Source organism: Macaca thibetana, chromosome 16 (genome assembly GCF_024542745.1).
Source record: "Macaca thibetana thibetana isolate TM-01 chromosome 16, ASM2454274v1, whole genome shotgun sequence".
NCBI classification, from domain to species: Eukaryota; Metazoa; Chordata; class Mammalia; order Primates; family Cercopithecidae; genus Macaca; species Macaca thibetana.
This window is the reverse complement of record NC_065593.1, coordinates 70747067-70766291: the sequence shown is the minus strand read 5'-3', so window position 1 is coordinate 70766291 and position 19225 is coordinate 70747067. Positions and strand designations below refer to the sequence as shown.

The 19225-nt window shown below is 35.6% G+C and overlaps 1 protein-coding gene across 2 annotated transcripts in view; it reads right to left on the bottom strand.

The window, feature by feature from the left end:
• Positions 1-19225, bottom strand: part of ABCA9 (ATP binding cassette subfamily A member 9) — a 90106-nt gene that overhangs the window by 37596 nt on the left and 33285 nt on the right. Inside the window, exons 7-18 of one of the 2 annotated variants that reach the window (XM_050765011.1) lie at positions 14800-14941; positions 14381-14566; positions 12860-13007; positions 11251-11419; positions 8331-8389; positions 7692-7802; positions 6791-6966; positions 6477-6596; positions 6123-6261; positions 5528-5618; positions 3354-3493; positions 936-1055 (exon numbers count right to left, since the gene is read on the bottom strand). In XM_050765011.1, coding sequence (XP_050620968.1) covers positions 936-1055; positions 3354-3493; positions 5528-5618; positions 6123-6261; positions 6477-6596; positions 6791-6966; positions 7692-7802; positions 8331-8389; positions 11251-11419; positions 12860-13007; positions 14381-14566; positions 14800-14941 — 1601 coding nt within the window. The remainder of the gene's footprint in view (positions 1-935; positions 1056-3353; positions 3494-5527; positions 5619-6122; positions 6262-6476; positions 6597-6790; positions 6967-7691; positions 7803-8330; positions 8390-11250; positions 11420-12859; positions 13008-14380; positions 14567-14799; positions 14942-19225) is intronic. The other variant, XM_050765012.1, reaches the window with a different exon arrangement.

Below are 19225 nucleotides of genomic sequence, written 5' to 3'. Positions count from 1 at the left end.
ATCAATGAAAAAAACTCATTAAGAAATCTATTTGTTGTAAAAGATAAACCACTTAGAATTTCTGACCAAGATAGGAGAGTTAGTATATATAGAACCCCTCCACTCCCCTTCAAGAACATAAAAATGGGAAAAACTATATTTTTAAAATATAGCCATGGTTAAAAACAAGATAAAAGTTACCTGTTTTGAGGAGAAGCCTAAAGAAAATGACTAACTCTGGCTTCTTGAAAGCTATAAAACATGTACATACATTAAAAGTTAAGTATAACACTAAAAAATGTAACAAGTATATAACTTCAAAAATGAATAAAAGAGGAAAAGGAGGATTAAAGAAAAATATTTGATCAATCCAAAAAGATCCCCAGAAAATTGCAAAAATGAAAATAAAGATCACGGTAAAGAGTAAACACCATAATATGATAGTGAACCAGTAAAAAAAAAATAGTTTAGCAACAATAAGAGAGAAAAGACAGAATGCTTCCCAAGGAATAAAGATGAGGCAGAGAGCAAACTTTCCAAAAGCAACAACTAAATCTCAAATACATTGGAATAATATCATCGAAATGCTACCACAAAAATAATTGTCAATGTGAACTCTAATTTTCTTTTCTCTAATGTATATTCAGGTAATATCATACCATATATTTATTGTTTGCTGCATAAGGAACTAGTGTTATACATTGCTATATTCCACAGAGATATATTTCTTCTCTAAGTTTTCCCAAGACAAGCCTGAATCACAGCACCAACAAAAGTACATAATCTCATAATTTGGGCATATTTTCAAGATAAAATACTGCACACAAAAATAAAATTCTTTTTCTTTCTTTCTTTCTTTCTTTCTTTCTTTCTTTCTTTCTTTCTTTCTCTTTCTTTCTTTCTCTCTCTCTTTATTTCTTTCTCTCTATTTCTTTTTCTTTCTTATTTTTTGTTACCTGATTCATCAATAGTTGATTTTCCTTCTAATTTCAGAAACACCTCATTCAAAGTTGTTACGGAAACACCATAGTCCTCAATGCCTTGGTTAGAATATCTATCGAGATCCCTGTAAAGTTCTAAAAGTGGACACAAAAACAGATTATAAGAATATAATTTATAATGAGAACCATATTTCTCAAAAATATAAAATATTGGTGATAGGCCAAATGTACTAACTAGAAACAAAATTGTGATACAGATGTTCTCATTTCTAAAATGATCTATATGGTATGTTACTTTTCATGTCTTTTTGAGATCAAAGTCTAATCTAAACATCTATTTTTTTCATTCTTAGGAAACTACATGTGTTTTTTTGAAAAAATTATGTTTTACTTAATACATTTTTTAAAATTTATTTTTGTTATATTACAGGGAGTGTTTAATTCTAAATTTCAACTAATTAAAACATATTTTCCAGAGAACAGAGATTTGTGCTTTCTTGTTGGGATTAATTATTAGGGAATTATAATAACAAATGTAAAAGAACTAATGTTTATAGAAAGAATTAAGAATAGACTCTTTGCTAGTTTACTTTGCTGTCCAGGCTGGAATGCAGTGGCTCAATTTCAGTTCACTGCAACCTGCACCTCCCAGACTCAAGTGATTCTCCTGCTTCAGCCCCCTGCGTAGCTGGGATTACAGGTGCGTAACACCATGCCTGGCTAATTGTGTGTGTGTGTGTGTGTGTGTGAGAGAGAGAGAGAGTGTGTGTTTAGTAGAGACGGAGTTTCGCCATGTTGGCCAAGCTGGTCTTGAACTCCTGACCTCAAGTGATCTGCCCGCCTCGGCTTCCCAAAGTGCTGGGATTACAGGCATGGGCCACAGCGTCTGGCCCATAAGTATGTAAAGCTTTTGAAAGGACAAAATATGTATGTAACTTTGCACCTCCTCTCTCTCAGTCTCTGTCTCTCTGTCTCTCTCTTGCTCTCTATTTAAGCTTCTGACCATGGTATGAAAATTCAGGAAAACTGAAAGGTGGATAAAAGATAAACTAACTCAATATTGGGATAAATTAAAGACTTCAATCTTAAGTATGTGTTGGATAAAGAAAAATAGAGATGTAGAGTCAAAATTTCTAATGAGTCCTTAAATCTACCTAAGGGTTAATTGTTGTTCAGTCTTTCTCCAAATTTCTCATCCCCTTTGGAATGCCTTTAATGAACAATCAGCTAAAACTTTGCTGTGTGATCTTCACAAAGATTTCTGTTTTTATAAGGATACATATCTCAAAGATGTTGTGTATGCATTGTGAACCATTATTTCACTTATTCTAAGAGATATATTTCATCACCTTTTAATATATCTGATATAACAATGGATCCTAAATGATAGCAGATCATATTTTAAATGGCAGCACTATTTCTTTGTGTTTCTTTCTTATATCCTGTAGTTGAGGGTTTCTGACACCTGATGAAATACCATAGGTTCTACATGTCAGGTATCATTCCAGGTGCTTTATTTATATTTAATATTTTAATAAATTTGAAAGTATTAAATCATTTAATCCTCATAACAACGTAGAGTACTATTTCAATTTTCTTTTCACAAGTAAGGAAACTGAGATACAGAATAGTATAGAGCTAATAATGGCATAGCTGGTGTTTGAATCTAGACTGTCTAGCTCTAGCACTGAGTTTCGATCTCTGCACTTTAATGTTTGGTTCTGTGTTTCTTTATGGACCAAGATTATGTCATGCTTATTGATTCAAGCACACAGCAATGGCCCTGGTATAATTTCTTGAACTTGATATGGCAAACACATTTTTACAGAGTAAACTTAAAAAACAGTCTACCTCAAAATGCTTAGGAAATGAAACTGCATTGGGAGATACCATGGAAAAGTAATAACAGCAGTGGTTCTCCAAGCTTCTGTGTTTGCAGCAAAGTTGTGAATTAGAGTATTTGGCAGAATGCAGGCCAATCCAAGTTATGTTCAATAACTTGGATTATATCATTATGTGATGATGTTTCTAAAACAACCTATTTATTGTGTACAGTTCTTTCAGCTCTTCTTCAATAGTCTGCCACTGTATTTACATACCTGTTCCTGTCCTGACCACACTCTCTTGTTCATTCCTGAAACAAATTTTCCAAATATTTCTAATTTTATTTTGCTGCTAGCCTGTGCCTCTTAATTATACATGTTGTGATGTGAAGCATATTTAACATCTACATGTCTTGATTTACTCATAAGTAACATGGAGATAATACTAGGGGGTAATATTATAAGTGACCTTGGAGTTGGGAATATTAAATGAGTAAATGCATTGTGCCATTCATCTAGCAAGCATTAAAACTAGCCATCATTCTTATCACTACTGTTATTGTTAATAACACCATTCCCAAATCATTCTGTGGTTTCTACATTTTGTTACCTGGAAATTTGTTTGTCCTTTCCAAAGGCAAAATATATACAAGTTTTTCTTCACTTTGTGCTGTCAATTTGGCATCAGAGATGTGCTGCTTAACCAGTGAAGTTATACTCTCTGGATCACACCTTTCATTCAGATGCAAACTAACATTTAAAAAGAATAAAAGTTATTTTTATCCAACTCTGTCTCTAAAACAATTTCCTAATTATGTAGTATGTGCTTCTCACTTTATTAATATTTATGAGACAAAACAATGTATAGTTTACTGGACAAAGTAAGATGTAAAGCTACTAATAAAGTCCAAACCATTAAATCTATGCAACATGGCAGAAGAATTAGTATAAGGGATGCTTAGAGTGGGAAGAGGTAACTCAAGGACTCTTATCTGGAGAAAAGAGATATTAAGCCAGATCTTGCCTGGAGTGAGGTAAAGGGAAATGCTTAATTTGTCAGCATCTACTCAAAAACCCAACCTCCCAACCTTGAATTTTCCCTTTGTAGTAATGTATGAGTTCTGCCAAAACTCAGAATTAAGCATGAGAAAACAAAAAATGGAGGTAATGTTATACAGTCATTAAGAATATGGCCCCATGTCATGCTAATGCAGGTTCTGCTAAAGCTAATTTTATCATTTTGGGGTCCAAAATTTATTCAAGTGAAATCTGGCCTGTCTTTATGAAGAATATATAAAGTTACTCATGAAATTATTTGATTTTTGAAAAGCCACTGTTAATCACATACACTAAAAGGTGCTGAGTTGACAGAGTGGTGAGAAGATCACAATTGACTGATGATAGAAACCTAAAAAATCAGTTTGAAAAAAAGGCTATTCTGTACTTATAAGGCCTAGTACTTACAAGTGCTATCGAGAATACCAAATAGGAAGAATGCAGTACCTTCTCTAAAGAAGCTTACAACATACAAATAATATAAAGCAGCGTATGACAGAAGATGTGAGGGAGAAGGAAGTTGAGTTAACTCAGTTGAGTACTTTGCAGCTTGTCAAGTATTCATTCACTCAATGTTTCTTAGCCTTAACTGCAAAGTACGTATTATTACTACTATTACATAAATGAAGTTACTAAAGATCAAAGAAGTTAATTTAGTTGCCTAAGGCAACAGTTCAAAATAGTGCTTTCAGGATTCCAGAAAATAAGATACTCATTAAGGAGAAAATATTCAGGAAATACTTTCAGAAATGGTTAAGACTTGGACATGGTTAAATGGGTTGAAGAAGAACATGTTTGACAGACATCTTCCCTCAAGCAGAAACAAGACAACTGAACTATGAAACATACTTAGAGAATAGGGAGTATTCAATAGAGGGTATTGATTCTATTAGATTGTAACAAGTAATAATGATAGATTGGTAGATTTGTAACAAGTAGTAATGATAGATTGGTAGATTTGATCAGATTAGGCACTTTGAGTAAAAAATGGGGGGATCCATTTATCCATCAGGATGAAGTTATTTGAATCATTTTTTAAAAAAATCAACATTGTAGTGCAAAATACAGGAAGCCATTCATATCACACCTGTAATTTTGATCCAACGACTACCATTTACAAGTCGTGTGAAATTGGCAGATTATTAAAACTATCTGAAGTGGTATTTTCACTTGTCAAAGAGGAATAACAACAGTATCTTCTTAGAGTTATTTAGAGGATTGAATACAATAATATGAATATTCTATATGTAAATATCTTAGCAAGTACCTAAAACATAGCCAATACTTAAAAAGTAGTAGACATTACTCAATGATAATAATTATTATCAGTAAGAGAAGAAAAACACAAAAGGATGGTGGAAAGAAATGAAGTCAGGGAGAACACAGGGTATTGAAATTGTTAAGATGAGCAAAAGTAAACATCTGAAATATGAGAAGAGAAAGGGTCAGAATATCAACAAATTACTCTTAGCAGGCAACACGTTGTGAAAATATTTTTCAAAAATTTTATTTAAACCTAGATTAATCATCCTTGCATGCTCAATGTCTATAATCTCATATATCCTGCGTTCTAGCTTAAAAACAAAGCAATTATGCCTTAGTTCTACCATAGCTCTCTAGAAATGAACTTAGTGGTTATAGGACCTGCTTTTACCCATTGATGCTGATACCACCTGCCCCCAGCATTTTTAGCATGTGTCAACACGTCTCCAACATTCAGGGCTGTACCTTAAATGGTAGCCTATGCCCCATTTCTTCTTCAGGAACAGAGAAGAGCCTGCACATTTCAGCTTCCCACTGGATATGAACACCTTCCTGTCTATTTAGAAATAATCAAAAGATAAGTTACACAAAGGACTTGTTTCTTTACTATTCACAAAACGCAAATCCATTAACGATGTATTGTAGCAGCATGACACACTAAAATAGATACATTCTAATTCTGGCCGTACGTAAACCACTTTTTTTTGTCATCCAACAGCTCGATTGATAAATTAGGTCAACTTATTCTCTAGCGTATTGAGAAAAATTATACATCTAAAGGATCTGTTTCAGTTAAACTGACATCAAGACTGCCTAAAACAAATTATATCTTAGAGGGTGTGATATGTATTTTACAACCAGAAAGCTGCTCTGCAATGGACTCAGAATATTTCCACGGGGCCAAGTACTCTGGGATGCAGACCCACAAATGAGTAAGAGCAAAATTCTCCTGTCTTGGGTCATGGCAGTTCCAGGGAGACACAGCTGTGGAGCATAACTGTTCATATTCCACACTGTCTCTAACTTCTCATGAAGATACATAAGGGAAACAAAACATTACCTGCCAGAATGTCAGCCTCATCTATAAACTGGGTGCTGAAGAGAATTACTCTGTCTGATTTCCCCTCTTTCAGGAGATTCCATATTCGGTGCCTCGAAAGAGGATCCAATCCAGCAGTCGGTTCATCCAATAGCAAAACCTGGACAGGAGGAAAGTCCTAAAGTAATTCCACCCTTTCAGATAAGGTCTTTTTAAAAAGCACTATACTTTTAAAAGTATTTGGGAGAAATTTGTTAGTGCTTAATATTTCATCCTAGACGTTCTCTTATATTTATCATTTGCAAATTGTTTGACCTAATAAAATACTTTTATAGTCTTCAATCTGATTTCACCAGTAATTTTTGTTTGACTTACCTGAGGATCTCCTAAAATGGCAATCCCAAAAGTTAGTTTCCTATTTTGTCCACCACTTAAGTTTTGAGCAAGGATGTCTTGAATATTTTCCATTTCTAAGTCCCGTACAACTCGTTGTACCTAACCAAATAAGGAATATTTAGTCTCAAACCCAGAAAGTTTATTTTAAAAACACTATCATTTTTCTGTTCTTTACAAAGGGCCTTTTTGCCTAAAATTTAGATGAGGAATTATGTCAAAATAACTTAGCACAACATTTTCTAGGTAAACAATCTCGTTTTCATGGCTGTGTGACATCTAATATGCTCACATACCTCTTTCTCCACTTCGTGTGGCAAAATCCCTTTTATTTTAGCAAACAGCCTGAGGTTTTCTTTCACGGTGAGAAATCCAAATTGCACATTGGATTGGGGACAAAATCCAGTGAGCTTGCTGATATTTTCTACATCAGCCATTCCTGAAAGCATGTGATTATAGACAGTGACTGAACCTGAAAGCAGAAGGCAGAGAGTGACCATCAGGAAAATATGTCATGCTTCACTGAAGATCTTTTAAAATGGAAAACACTGTACACCAATTTTTAGATTCATTTCAACATTGTTTACTTGTAAGGAATATGCAATGAACTGATTAAAAATGTAATAATATTCACAATAACATCTGATTCAGCTGGAATGCTACTTAGCAACCGAATAATCATAAAACTACTTATGACATATTTAAAACGTGAACAACATTTTTCTAAATAGGTATAATACAATTCAATAAAATAATAAGAGAAACTTCTAAAATTTTTCTCTTAAATGCCTGGGTATAATGGGTAATGAGACTGTTGAATTAATGAAACCAATTAAATAACTGTTTTTTAGATGTAGTCTCGCTCTGTTGCCAGGCTGGAGTGCAGTGGCGTGATCTTGGCTCACTGCAACCTCCGCCTCCCAGGTTCAAGTGGTTCTCCTGCCTCAGTCTCCTGAGCAGCTGGACTTACAGGTGCCCGCCACCATAGCCAGTTAATTTTTGTATTTTTAGTAGAGACGGGGTTTCACCATGTTGGCCAGTATGGTTTCCATCTCTTGACCGAACGATCCACCCGCCTTGGCCTCCCAAAGTGCTGGGATTACAGGCATGAGCCACCATGCCTGGCCCCAGTTAAATAATTAAATGCATATTCATGTGTTTTCCCAGGTACTTGTCCTTGAATAACTGTCTTCTTACCTGATGTTGGAACTGACAGCCCACTAAGTATGTTTAACAGGGTGGTTTTTCCAGCTCCACTGTGACCAAGGAGGGCAGTTATCTGGCCTTCATATATGTCAAATACCACACCTGGCATGATTAAAAAAAAAAAATTACACTCAGAGCCTACATATTAACTTTACAGTCTCTGAAATTGTTGTAATAATTTTGCAGCATGAATAGATTGAGCTAGCAATATTCAAAATAAAATTCATCTTAAAATTCTTTCTTTTAAAACTGTATTTCATCATTTTATAATGGTAGTATTGTCAATATGTTATTATGCAATTAATTTTTTGATAAAAGCGGTTTTATCAATAAAGACAGGCTAACTAAAATAAAGACAGTTTTAGAGCTGGAGAATAAGATGAGTTGAAAATAAAGAATTTCATAATATTATCATATATCTTTCAAACCCACACGATTTTTAATGATACATCCTACTTTTTAAAATTGTTATATGGTTTTTTTATTTTTTTACATTGAAGGAAACATAATGCGTTCAAATAAAGGAGAGACATATCCAGAATATCTGTGCTTAATCCCTACCCAGAAGTTACAACAGTGAGGCAGCCACTAAATCAAGCAGCCCCATTAAATAAAATATTATTTTGTTACCTCTCAAAACTTCTACTTTCTCATGCTTCCCTGCATATTCTTTTTTAAGATTTTTGATTCTGAAAAAAAAAAAAAGAGGGAAATGTTTTCAGAGAATTGTGAAAATGTGCAGAGGATTGATAAGTCAAGTCTCTGAGGCTTAATCAAAGTCTCAAAGAAAATTTGGGATTCTTTTCTTTCAAAGCCTCAAAGAAAATCTGGGGATTCTCTTCTTTCACACAGGCACTGGTAGAAGCATCCAGGGTACCTAATTAGAAGCAGAATCCCTGATCTTTCCAAAATGAACAGGCTAAAATATGGAGGGCACAGCTAGCACATGGAAATACATTGTTAGAAGAATTGTGACAAATGACTGGATATGAGGAAAGCTGAAGATAAAATCAATGGTGAATAGATACTATTATGGTGGAAAAAAGAAGAGAAGAAACACACCATAATAGAAATAATAGGCTTCGGAATCTAATCATTAAATGATTCACAACTGGTGATGTCCCAGTTGTGCTACACACTAGCTCTGTTATAAATGCTGTGTACTCAAGACTCATTGAGTTCAGTTATTCAGCAGTGATAGGGGGATGACATTAATTATCATACAGAGTTGGATTGTAGATAAATAAGATAATATAAGCAGAACACAAAATACTTGAAACCAGTAAACTTCCAAAGAAGATGAGAGAGGAGGAAAAAGACCAGGAAAAGGATTTAAAACAGAGAAAGATTTTTAAAAGAGGGCATAGAAAAATATTTTATCAGGAAAAGTAACTAACGGGTACTAGGCTTAATACCTAGGTGATAAAATAATCTGTAGAACAAACCCCCATGACACAACTTTACCTATGTAACGAACCTGCACATGTACCCCTGAACTTAAAATAGAAGTTAAAAAAAAGAAAAAAGATTTTAAGTGACTTGAAAGACTACTTACTATAAGCCAGATCCAGAGCATTTTGTCTACATTTTTACTTACATTATCACAACAAACCAGCAGGTAGGTTGCTTTCTCCTGCTTGGGCTGCTATAACAAAATACCAAGAATACACATTTATTTCCTATAGTTCTGAAGGATGAGAATTCCAAGATTAAGGTGTCAATAGATTTGGCTTCTGATGAGGGCTCTCTTCCTGGCTTGCAAACAGCTGCCTTCTTGCTGTGTCATCACATGGCAGAGAGAGGGAAAGAGTGCAAGCTCTCTTGTGCCTCTTATAAATACACTAATTCCATCAGGAAGGCCCTACCCTCATGATCTCATGTAACCCTAATCACTTCCTAAGACTTTATCTTCAAATACCATCATTTCAAGGGTTAGGGTTTCAATAAATTTTGAGGAGTATAATTCAATTTATCAAATAGGCACAATCCAGTTAAATACGGAAGTAACTGAAGAGGCTGCGCATTCAGATGCAATGACTTTCAAGTTGAGCACATATGGATTCAAATACGGTTTCTCTTTAAACTTTGTGGCCTTGGGCAAGTCGCTTGGTTTTTCCTAGCCTCTTTTTCCCTATCTTTTCTTTTTGAGACAATAATAGGTATCAGCTTGCTTTATTCCTTCATTTCATCTAAGCAATAGAAATTATAGATTTTTTCCATACATTTTGATAACATTTAACTTTCATGTTTAGATAGTAGATTATAGATTAGGTAGAATCTACTCTGTGGTTGGTATAATAATACCTTTTAATTGACATTTCACTTTTCTGCCTTCTATACTGAGAGGCAATTATGAGCCCAGCTGGCTCGACCTCTGGGATAGAATGGCGCAGGCTTCAGAACTCTGTGCACTGGTCTGTTGGATGCAGCGCCAGCCACAGTCATGATGCAGGACTGGCAGTCTTGAGCAGCCATGCCACAGATGAAATCTCCTACACTTTCCTAACCATCAGCTATGTGAGACCCTGCTTCCAATCTCCACCCGTTGCTGGGGACAATTTTTCTAGACCATAAGACTAGTCTTAGTACCCTCAATTCGCAAATCTTCAATACCCTCCTCCTTGCCCACTGAGTAAATGAAAACCCCTTATTTCGTCATTCAAGGCTTTCTATGATCTCTCTGATAGGATCTAATTCTGATATAGGCACTGGAAAGAACATAAAACTTAGAGTTCCAGCTTAGAAAGATGTCATGATTCTTGAAAACATTGCTATGTTTACATGCTCATAAGGAATGAGCAAATATTGCTCTTTGTTGTATGTTCATATTGGACCTGTGTTCAGAGACTGTATCATAAATGTTCTGAGTTAAAATATTACTGAAAGAGATATATCAGAAAGGTATTACTGAGGAGTGAGATTAATACAACATTGAATTATGAATGAAATTTGAGCAAAGATCTGGGGTAATATTAGAGATTTCTAGTTGTTTGGAAATCAAAGAATTGAATAAAGCATGTCCATCATCTAAGAGGGAAGATAGGCATGAAACTAACAGTCCTGACTTCTCATGTTTCCTTCCCATCTCTCTGGAGTGTCTTCTTCCCATGCCTGCATCGCTTGCCTTTTTCTCCTCATCAAATTATAAACCAGGAAGGGAAGATGAGAGGGACAAAGTGAATTAACAAAAAAAGGAGGGTGAGAATAAAAGCAAGGGAGACAATGGCAGTGTTTGTCACAAAGAGAACAACCAAGGGGAGAAAAACACAAAGAGGAGAAATGAGAAAGATAATATGGAAAATGGAAATTCAAAAATTATTTACTTGTGGACGGTTGTTACTATATCACAAAATATTAGTAAATGTAAATGCTGAGAATGTGAGAAAATAGTGTGCTATGAAGAGTGAGTGTAGCCTTTGATGAGTGCAGCAGGCTGGATGTAGGTGGGTATAGAGGGCACAGAAGGTGATCTTTGCTCCTAGTGTGCTGCCTGACAGATCCCTGGTCTTGCCTGTTCTCCATTTGTGCCTCTAAGTAATTTATTGGTTACCTGATGGCTTCTTTCCCACAGAATTCTGGAGACACTGGTTCAAAAGAGTCATTAGGTGTAGGATCAGAATCTGTTTCATTCTCAAGGACCACATGATTAGCCCTTCCGTGTTGAAACCAATAACAGGATTTCAGGAAAAACAAGGGAGAACATCGATGTCCATATTCAGCTATGTGAGCAGGAGGTAAATGAATACTGGGTCAGTCATCACTTCAAGGATACCATCATCATATCCATGCAGCCCTTTTGACATTAAATCTGAACCCACATTATCGTATTAAGGTATTACTGTTTTAATGTGCTTTTGACACACACAGAACAGTGAGGAGAAAATAACAGAGATGGCTAATATGACGTTTTAAACATGAGAAGCATGTAGCATTGTTAACTAACTAAAAAGCTCCTCAAAATGCAGAGAGATGTCTCAGGAGGAATTTAAATCTAATTAAGAACAATTTTCTATCTAGCTGTACTTATGTGCCCTTTTTATTTTTTATTTTTTAAGATGGAGTCTCACTCTGTCACCCAGGCTGCAGTCCAGACGCATGATCCTGGCTCGCTACAACCTCTGCTTTCCGGGTTCAAGCAATTCTCCGGCTTGTGATTTCCTCCATTTGGATCAGATAAGGTCAATACACCAAGAATAATCGTAAATATCATAACACTAATGATACATTCTGAAATTTCTTTCTTGGGAGGTTTTAAAATAATCAGCGAGTCATTATTCTGTATCAGTACTCCCAGAAATGTGATGAATAAACTATTTAGAAGGTCCCTTCCTTCACTTCATTTTCTAATTTCCCTTTCTGCCTCTTCCTTAGCACTTACCTAGTACATATGAGGAATTGACAGACAAACCCCAGAGATGCACAGAGAAAGATTTTGTTTCTCTACAGAAAAGATTGTACATAAGGGTGGCACGGTGGTTCATGCCTGTAATCTCAGCAGTTTGGGAGGCCGAGGCTGGCGGATCACCTGAGGTCAGCAGTTTGAGACAACCTGGTCAACATGGTGAAACCCCATCCCTCCTGAAAACACAAAAATTAGCCAGGAATGGTGGTGCATGCCCGTAGTCCCAGCTGCTCAGCAGGCTGAGGCATGAGAATCACTTGAATCGAGGAGGCGGAGGTTGCAGTGAGTTGAGATCATGCCACTGCATCCCAGCCTGGGCGACAGAGCTAGGCTCCTTCTCAAAAAAAAAAAAAAGTAACAAAGAAAGGAAAGATTGTACATCGATTACACAATTATAATATTTTTACTAACAACCTGCTGTTGTCTATCAAGTGAGTTAAATAGGAAAAGCACTTACAGATTTCTAAGATCAAGTATCAAGCACCAGCATTCTTCATCTAGTTCTGATACAAACACTAATAGTATAATTATCCATAATCTCTCGCAAGTGTCTCTTTTTAAAAAGAAACACCCTGGAGTGTTATAGCAGAGCCAAGTCTTAGAAAGTGATTCTATAAACAAACTACAGAATATCATTAGGCTTGTTGTAGAAATTTTGAAAAACTGCTTGCTAATTTTTATTTAGTACAATGTAGAGTTATTTTCAAGACATGCAATTACTGAAATTGTGTTAAGTTACAGCCATGTTAGTACTTACTGGGCAAAATTTTGTCAAAATATAATGTCAATGCCAAATACAGAAGGGTGTCAAAAACCAACATGAAAAGAGTAGCTATTATTAGGTATGGATTGTGTGAAGAATCCAAATGGGCATTAGAATTCACATCATAGTCCAAATGTATAAGCTGAAAAAAAAAAAGATACAGCAAATTTTAAAAGAATTAATATGGCATTAAGAATTATTATTGTCTATTTCTGCTACAACTGGGTTTGCAAAGATAAATAAAATTAATCTTGTCTCTACAGAGCTCTGTCTACTATTATAGAAGATAATTTTAATAGTAATGAAGTGATGTCAATTTGGGAAATGAATGGAAGTTAGTACTGAGCACTAAGAAACCCACAGGCAGCCCCAGATACATTTTCTAGGAGGAAGTACAAACTCAAGAAAGGTGATACTTGAGCAGGACCTAATAGAGTTTACAGAACTCTCTATGTCAGTACAAGAAGTGTTTTTAAATTCTTTTTTGTTTGTTCTTTGTTTTTTGAGACGGTCTCACTCTGTTACCCTGTCTGGAGTGCAGTGGTGCTATTTCAGCTCACAGTAGGCTCAACCTCCTGGACCCAGGTGATTCTCCCACATCAGCCTCCAGAGTAGCTAGGACTACAGATGCACTCCCACCATGACTGGCTAATTTTTATTTTTTATTATTATTTATTTGTAGAGATGGGGTTTCACCATGTTGCCCACGGTGGTCTCGAACTCCTGCCACAAGTGATCCACCTGTCTTAGCCTCCCAAAGTGCTATCATTGACAGGTGTGAGTCACAGCATCAGTCTTTAAAAATTCTTTTTGATGGATGCACACTTTCCATTGTATGGATGGACCGTAATTTATTTAACCAGTAATCTACCAATGGACATTTACATTGTTTTCAATCTTATTACAAACAGTGCTGCAACAGGACTTTACTGAACTTAGAATGAGAAAAAAGGAGGGAATTCTCAACAAGGAAGTCCATTTCAGAGTAAAAACATGAAGTAGTAAAATATTTCAGTAGCTGGGCAGAAGACAGAAGAATAATGTCTTAACTAGACTGCCGTAGGATACAATGAGTTTATATCTAGCATAACTTTTCATTTAGCATTTTATAGTTATGATATCATAACTAAAATTAACTTTTCTGAGACAAGGTTCAGTAGAAATTAGCAATTAAAAAATAAAGATGTATTTATTCCAAATTCCTGGTTTTTAAATGCTTTTGATAACATTAAGGGTCATGTTTCCTGAGCATTGAATGGGACAAATGTTCTTTGGGATAATCCATTAGAAGTAGAAGCTGAAACACCTCAATAATAAGAGTATGATCCTATATTTAGTGACTTATAGGGAAACTAATTACACTAAGAGAGAAAAATTAAAGTCACTCCTGTCTCCTAAATGTTTATTTTTACAAAAGTTATAGAATGGAATACTTAGAGCGTGTTGCGTGAATTATTAAGAGGGAGTCTGTGTAGAATGGTTTGTAAAAAGTGAAATTGTTACCTTAACTCTTACCTGGGCCATCCCAACAGTGAAGGCAAAGGGGCTAAGAAGACACAAAGTCCATTCCAAAAATGCAGGAAGATGTGTATACAGTGCTGTGAATCCCAGGATCCCCCAAAAGACGATAAGCAGAAAAACAACCAAGCCCGTAAGGAAAGGTTTCTTTATCAAGACACTCATCAGGAAAGCTAAAGTTATCTGAGAAAAGAGAAAAACTTTAGCTGGTATATAATTCTGTGAGAACCATTAGTAGCACAAAAAAGGAATTTTATATTATAAAAGTATATTTTATCAGTTTTCCACCCCTAGACACTATCTCATGCAAATACTACAAAGAGAACAAAAGAGGTGAGACCAGAATTAGTGATAAATGATTGGCAGCAGAGAGAGAGAAAGAGAAAAAAAGACTGAGATGAAATTCACCAACTCACCAAAGACAGGCCATAGAGGAGAAAGAGGGTGAAGACCATCACAAAACCAGTCAGGACAACAATTTGTGCAGATTTTACAATAAGAGCCATTAAAGTGGCCATGATAAGGATGAAGCCAGCATACATCAAACCCCAGGAAAGCCTAGCAGAGAAACAAAGCAGTCAGTTAGAATGTTGTTACTTCATCACTTCCTTGATTCATTTATTCAGCAAATGATTTGTGAAGCTCACCATTTATCAAGGGTAAAGAAAATGCAATAACTAACTTATCTCCTACCCTCAAGATCACATAATATAAGAGAAGGTAGGCAATAAACAAGTAGAGAGGCAAAATAGATAGCTAATTGCAAATTAAGTAAAACTGGGTGATACGATGGATGTCACTGGGAGAGGTTTCCAGAGAGAGCTTTCCTGGGAAGACATCTATGATGATTTCTCAGCTCTGGACAAGTTTTTTCAGTAAAGTTATTGTATAAACAATATGGACAAAAAAAGTAGATAATGAAGCAGGGTTCAGCACTTTTTTCTAAATAGCCACACTGTGAATATTTTCAGCTTTGCAGGCTGTACAGTTTCTCTTGCCATTGTAGCACAAGCACAATCATAAACAACATGTTAGTGATGTGTGGCTGTGTTTCAATAAAATGTATTTATGGACAACAAAATTTGAATTTCATGTATATTTTCACATGCCACAAAATATTATTGTTCATTGAATTTTTTCCGAAGCATTTAAAAATGTAAAAGACATCTAGCCAAACTAAGCTTCATAAGTGAAGGAGAAATAAAATCCTTTACAGACAAGCAAATGCTAAGGGATTTTGTCACCACCAGGCATGCCTTACAAGAGCTCCTGAAGGAAGCACTAAATACAGAAAGAAAAAGTCAATACCAACTACTGCAAAAACATGCCAAAATAAAAAGACCAATGATGCTATGAAGAAACTGCATCAACTAATGTGCAAAATAACCAGCTAGCATCATGATGACAGGATCAAATTCACACATAACAATATTAACCTTAAATGTAAATGGGATAAATGCCCCAATTAAAAGACACAGATGCCAGTATCCAATTTGCCAAATTGGGTAAAGAGTCAAGACCCATTCGTGTGTGTATTCAAGAGACCCATCTCAGGTGCAAAGACACAAATAGGCTCAAAATAAAGGAATGGAGGAATACATACCAAGTAAACGGAAAGCAAAAAAAGAAAATAGAAAAAAAAAGCAGAGGTTAGAATCCTAGCCTCTGATAAAACAGACTTTAAACAAACAAAGATCAAAAAACACAAAGAAGGCCATTACATAATGGTAAAGGGATCAATGCAACAAGAAGAGATAACTATCCTAAATATATAGGCACCCAAAATAGGACCACCCAGATTCATAAAGCAAGTTCTTAGTGACCTACAAAGACACTTAGACTCTGACACAATGATAGTGGGAGACTTTAACACACCACTGTCAATATTAGACAGATTAATGTGACAGAAAATTAACAAGGATATTCAGGACTTGAACTTAGCTCTGGACCAAGTGGACCTAATAGACATCTATAGAACTCTCCACCCCAAATCAACAGAATATACATTCTTCTCAGCACCACTAGCATTTATTCTAAAATCAACCGCATAACTGGAAGTAAAACACTCCTCAGCAAATGCAAAAGAATGGAAATCATAACAAACAGTTTCTCAGACCACAGTGCAATCAAATTAGAACTCAGGATTAAGAAATTCACTCAAAACTGCACAACTACATGGAAACTGAACAACCTGCTCCTGAATGGCTACTGGGTAAATAACAAAATTAAGGCAGAAATAAATAAATTTTTTTAAATCAATGAGAACAAAGACACAACACACCAGAATCTCTGGGACACAGCTAAAGCAGGGTTTAGAGGAAAATTAATAGCACTAAATGCCCACAGGAGAAAGTGGGAAAGATCTAAAATTGACACCCTAACATCACAATTAAAAGAACTGGAGAAGCAAGAGCAAACAAATTCAAAAGCTAGCAGGAGACAAGAAATAACTAAGATCAGAGCAGAGCAGAACTGAAGGAGATAGAGACATGAAAAAGCCTTCAAAAAAATCAATGAATCCAGGAGCTGGGTTTTTTAAAAGATTATCAAAATAGACAGACTTCTAGCCAGACTAATAAAGAAGAAAAGAGAGAAAAATCAAATAGACACAACAAAAAATGATAAAGGGGATATCACCACTGATCCCACAGAAATACAAACTAACATCAGAGAATACTATAAACACCTCTATGTAAATAAACTAGAAAATCTAGAAGAAATGGATAAATTCCTGGACACCTACAACCTCCCAGTACTAAACAAGGAAGACGTCGAATCCCTGAATCGACCAATAACAAGTTCTGAAATTGAGGCAGTAATTAATAGCCCACCAACCAAAACAAAGCCCAGGACCAGACAGATTCACAGCTGAATTCTACCAGAAGTACAAAGGGGAGCTGGTACCATTCATTCTGAAACTATTTCAAACAATAGAAAATGAGGGACTCCTCCCTAACTCATTTTATGAGACCAGTATCATCCTGATACCAAAACCTGGCAGAGACACAATAAAAAAAGAAAATTTCAGGCCAATATCCCTGATGAACATCGATGCAAAAATCCTCAATAAAATACTGGCAAACCGAATCCAGCAGCACATCAAAAAGCTTATCCACCATGATCAACTTGGCTTCATCCCTGGGATGCAAGGCTGGTTCAACATACACAAATCAATAAATGTAATCCATCATACAACCAGAACCAGTCACCAAAACCACATGATTATCTCAGGAGGTGGAGAAAATACCTTCAACAAAATTCAACATCCCTTCATGCTAAAAACACTCAATAAACTAGGTATTTATGCAACATGTCTCAAAATAATAAGAGCCATTTATGACAAACTCATAGCCAATATTATACTGAATGGGCAAAAGCTGGAAGCATTCTCTTTGAAAACCAGCACAAGAGAAGAATGCCCTCTCTCACCACTCCTATTCAACATAGTATTGGAAGTTCTGGCCAGCACAATCAGGCAAAAGAAAGAAATAAAGGGTATTCAAATAGGAAGAAAGGAAGTCAAATTGTCTCCGTTTGCAGATGACATGATTGTATATTTAGAAATCCCCATTGTCTCAGTCCAAAAACTCCTTAAGTTGATAAGCAACTTCAGCAAAGTCTCAGGATACAAAATCAATATGCAAAAATCATAAGCATTCTTATATACCAGTAATAGAGAGCCAAATCATTAGTGAACTCCCATTCACAACTGCTACAAAGATAATAAAATACCTAGGAATACAACTTACAAGCGACATGAAGGACCTTTTCAAGGAGAAATACAAATAACTGCTCAAGGAAATAAGAGGACACAAACAAATGGAAAAACATTCCATGCTCATGGATACGAAAAAATCAATATTGTTAAAATGGCCATACTGTCCAAAGTAATTTATAGATTCAATGCTATTCCCATCAAGCTACCACTGACTTTCTTCACAGAATTAGAAAAAACTACTTTAAATTTCATATGAAACCAAAAAAGAATCCACATAGCCAAGACAATCCTAGGCAAGAAGAAGAAAGCTGGAGGCATCATGCTACCTGACTTCAAACTATACTACAAGGCCACAGTAACTAAAACAGCATGGTATGGGTACTAAAGCAGATATATAGACAAATGGAACAGACAGAGGCCTCAGAAATAACACTGCACATCTACAGTCATCTGATCTTTGACAAATCTGACAAAAACAATAAGTGGGGAAAGGATTCCCTATTTAATAAATGATGTTGGGAAAACTAGCTAGCCATATGCAGAAAACAGAAACTGGACCCCTTCCTTACACCTTATACAAAAATTAACTAAAGATGGATTAAAGACTTAAACATAAGATCTAAAACCTTTAAAACCCTAGAAGAAAACCTAGACAATATCATTCAGGATATAGCCATAGGCAAAGACTTCATGACTAAAATGCCAAAACCAATGTCAACAAAAGCCAAAATTGACAAATGGGATCTAATCAAACTAAAGAGCATCTGCACAGCAAAAGAAACTATCATCAGAGTGAACAGGCAACCTACGGAATGGGAGAAAATTTTTGCAATCTATCCATCTGACAAAGGTCAACTATCCAGAATCTACAAGGAACTTAAATAAATTTACAAGAAAAAACTAACAACCCATCAAAAAATGGGCAAAGGATATGAACAGACACTTCTCAAAAGAAGACATTTATGCAGCCAACAAGCATATGAAAAAAGCTTATCATCACTGGTCATTAGAGAAATACAAATCAAAACCACAATGAGATACCATCTCACACCAGTTACAATGGTGATCATTAAAAAGTCAAGAAATGACAGATGCTGGAGAGGATGTGGAGAAATAGGAATGCT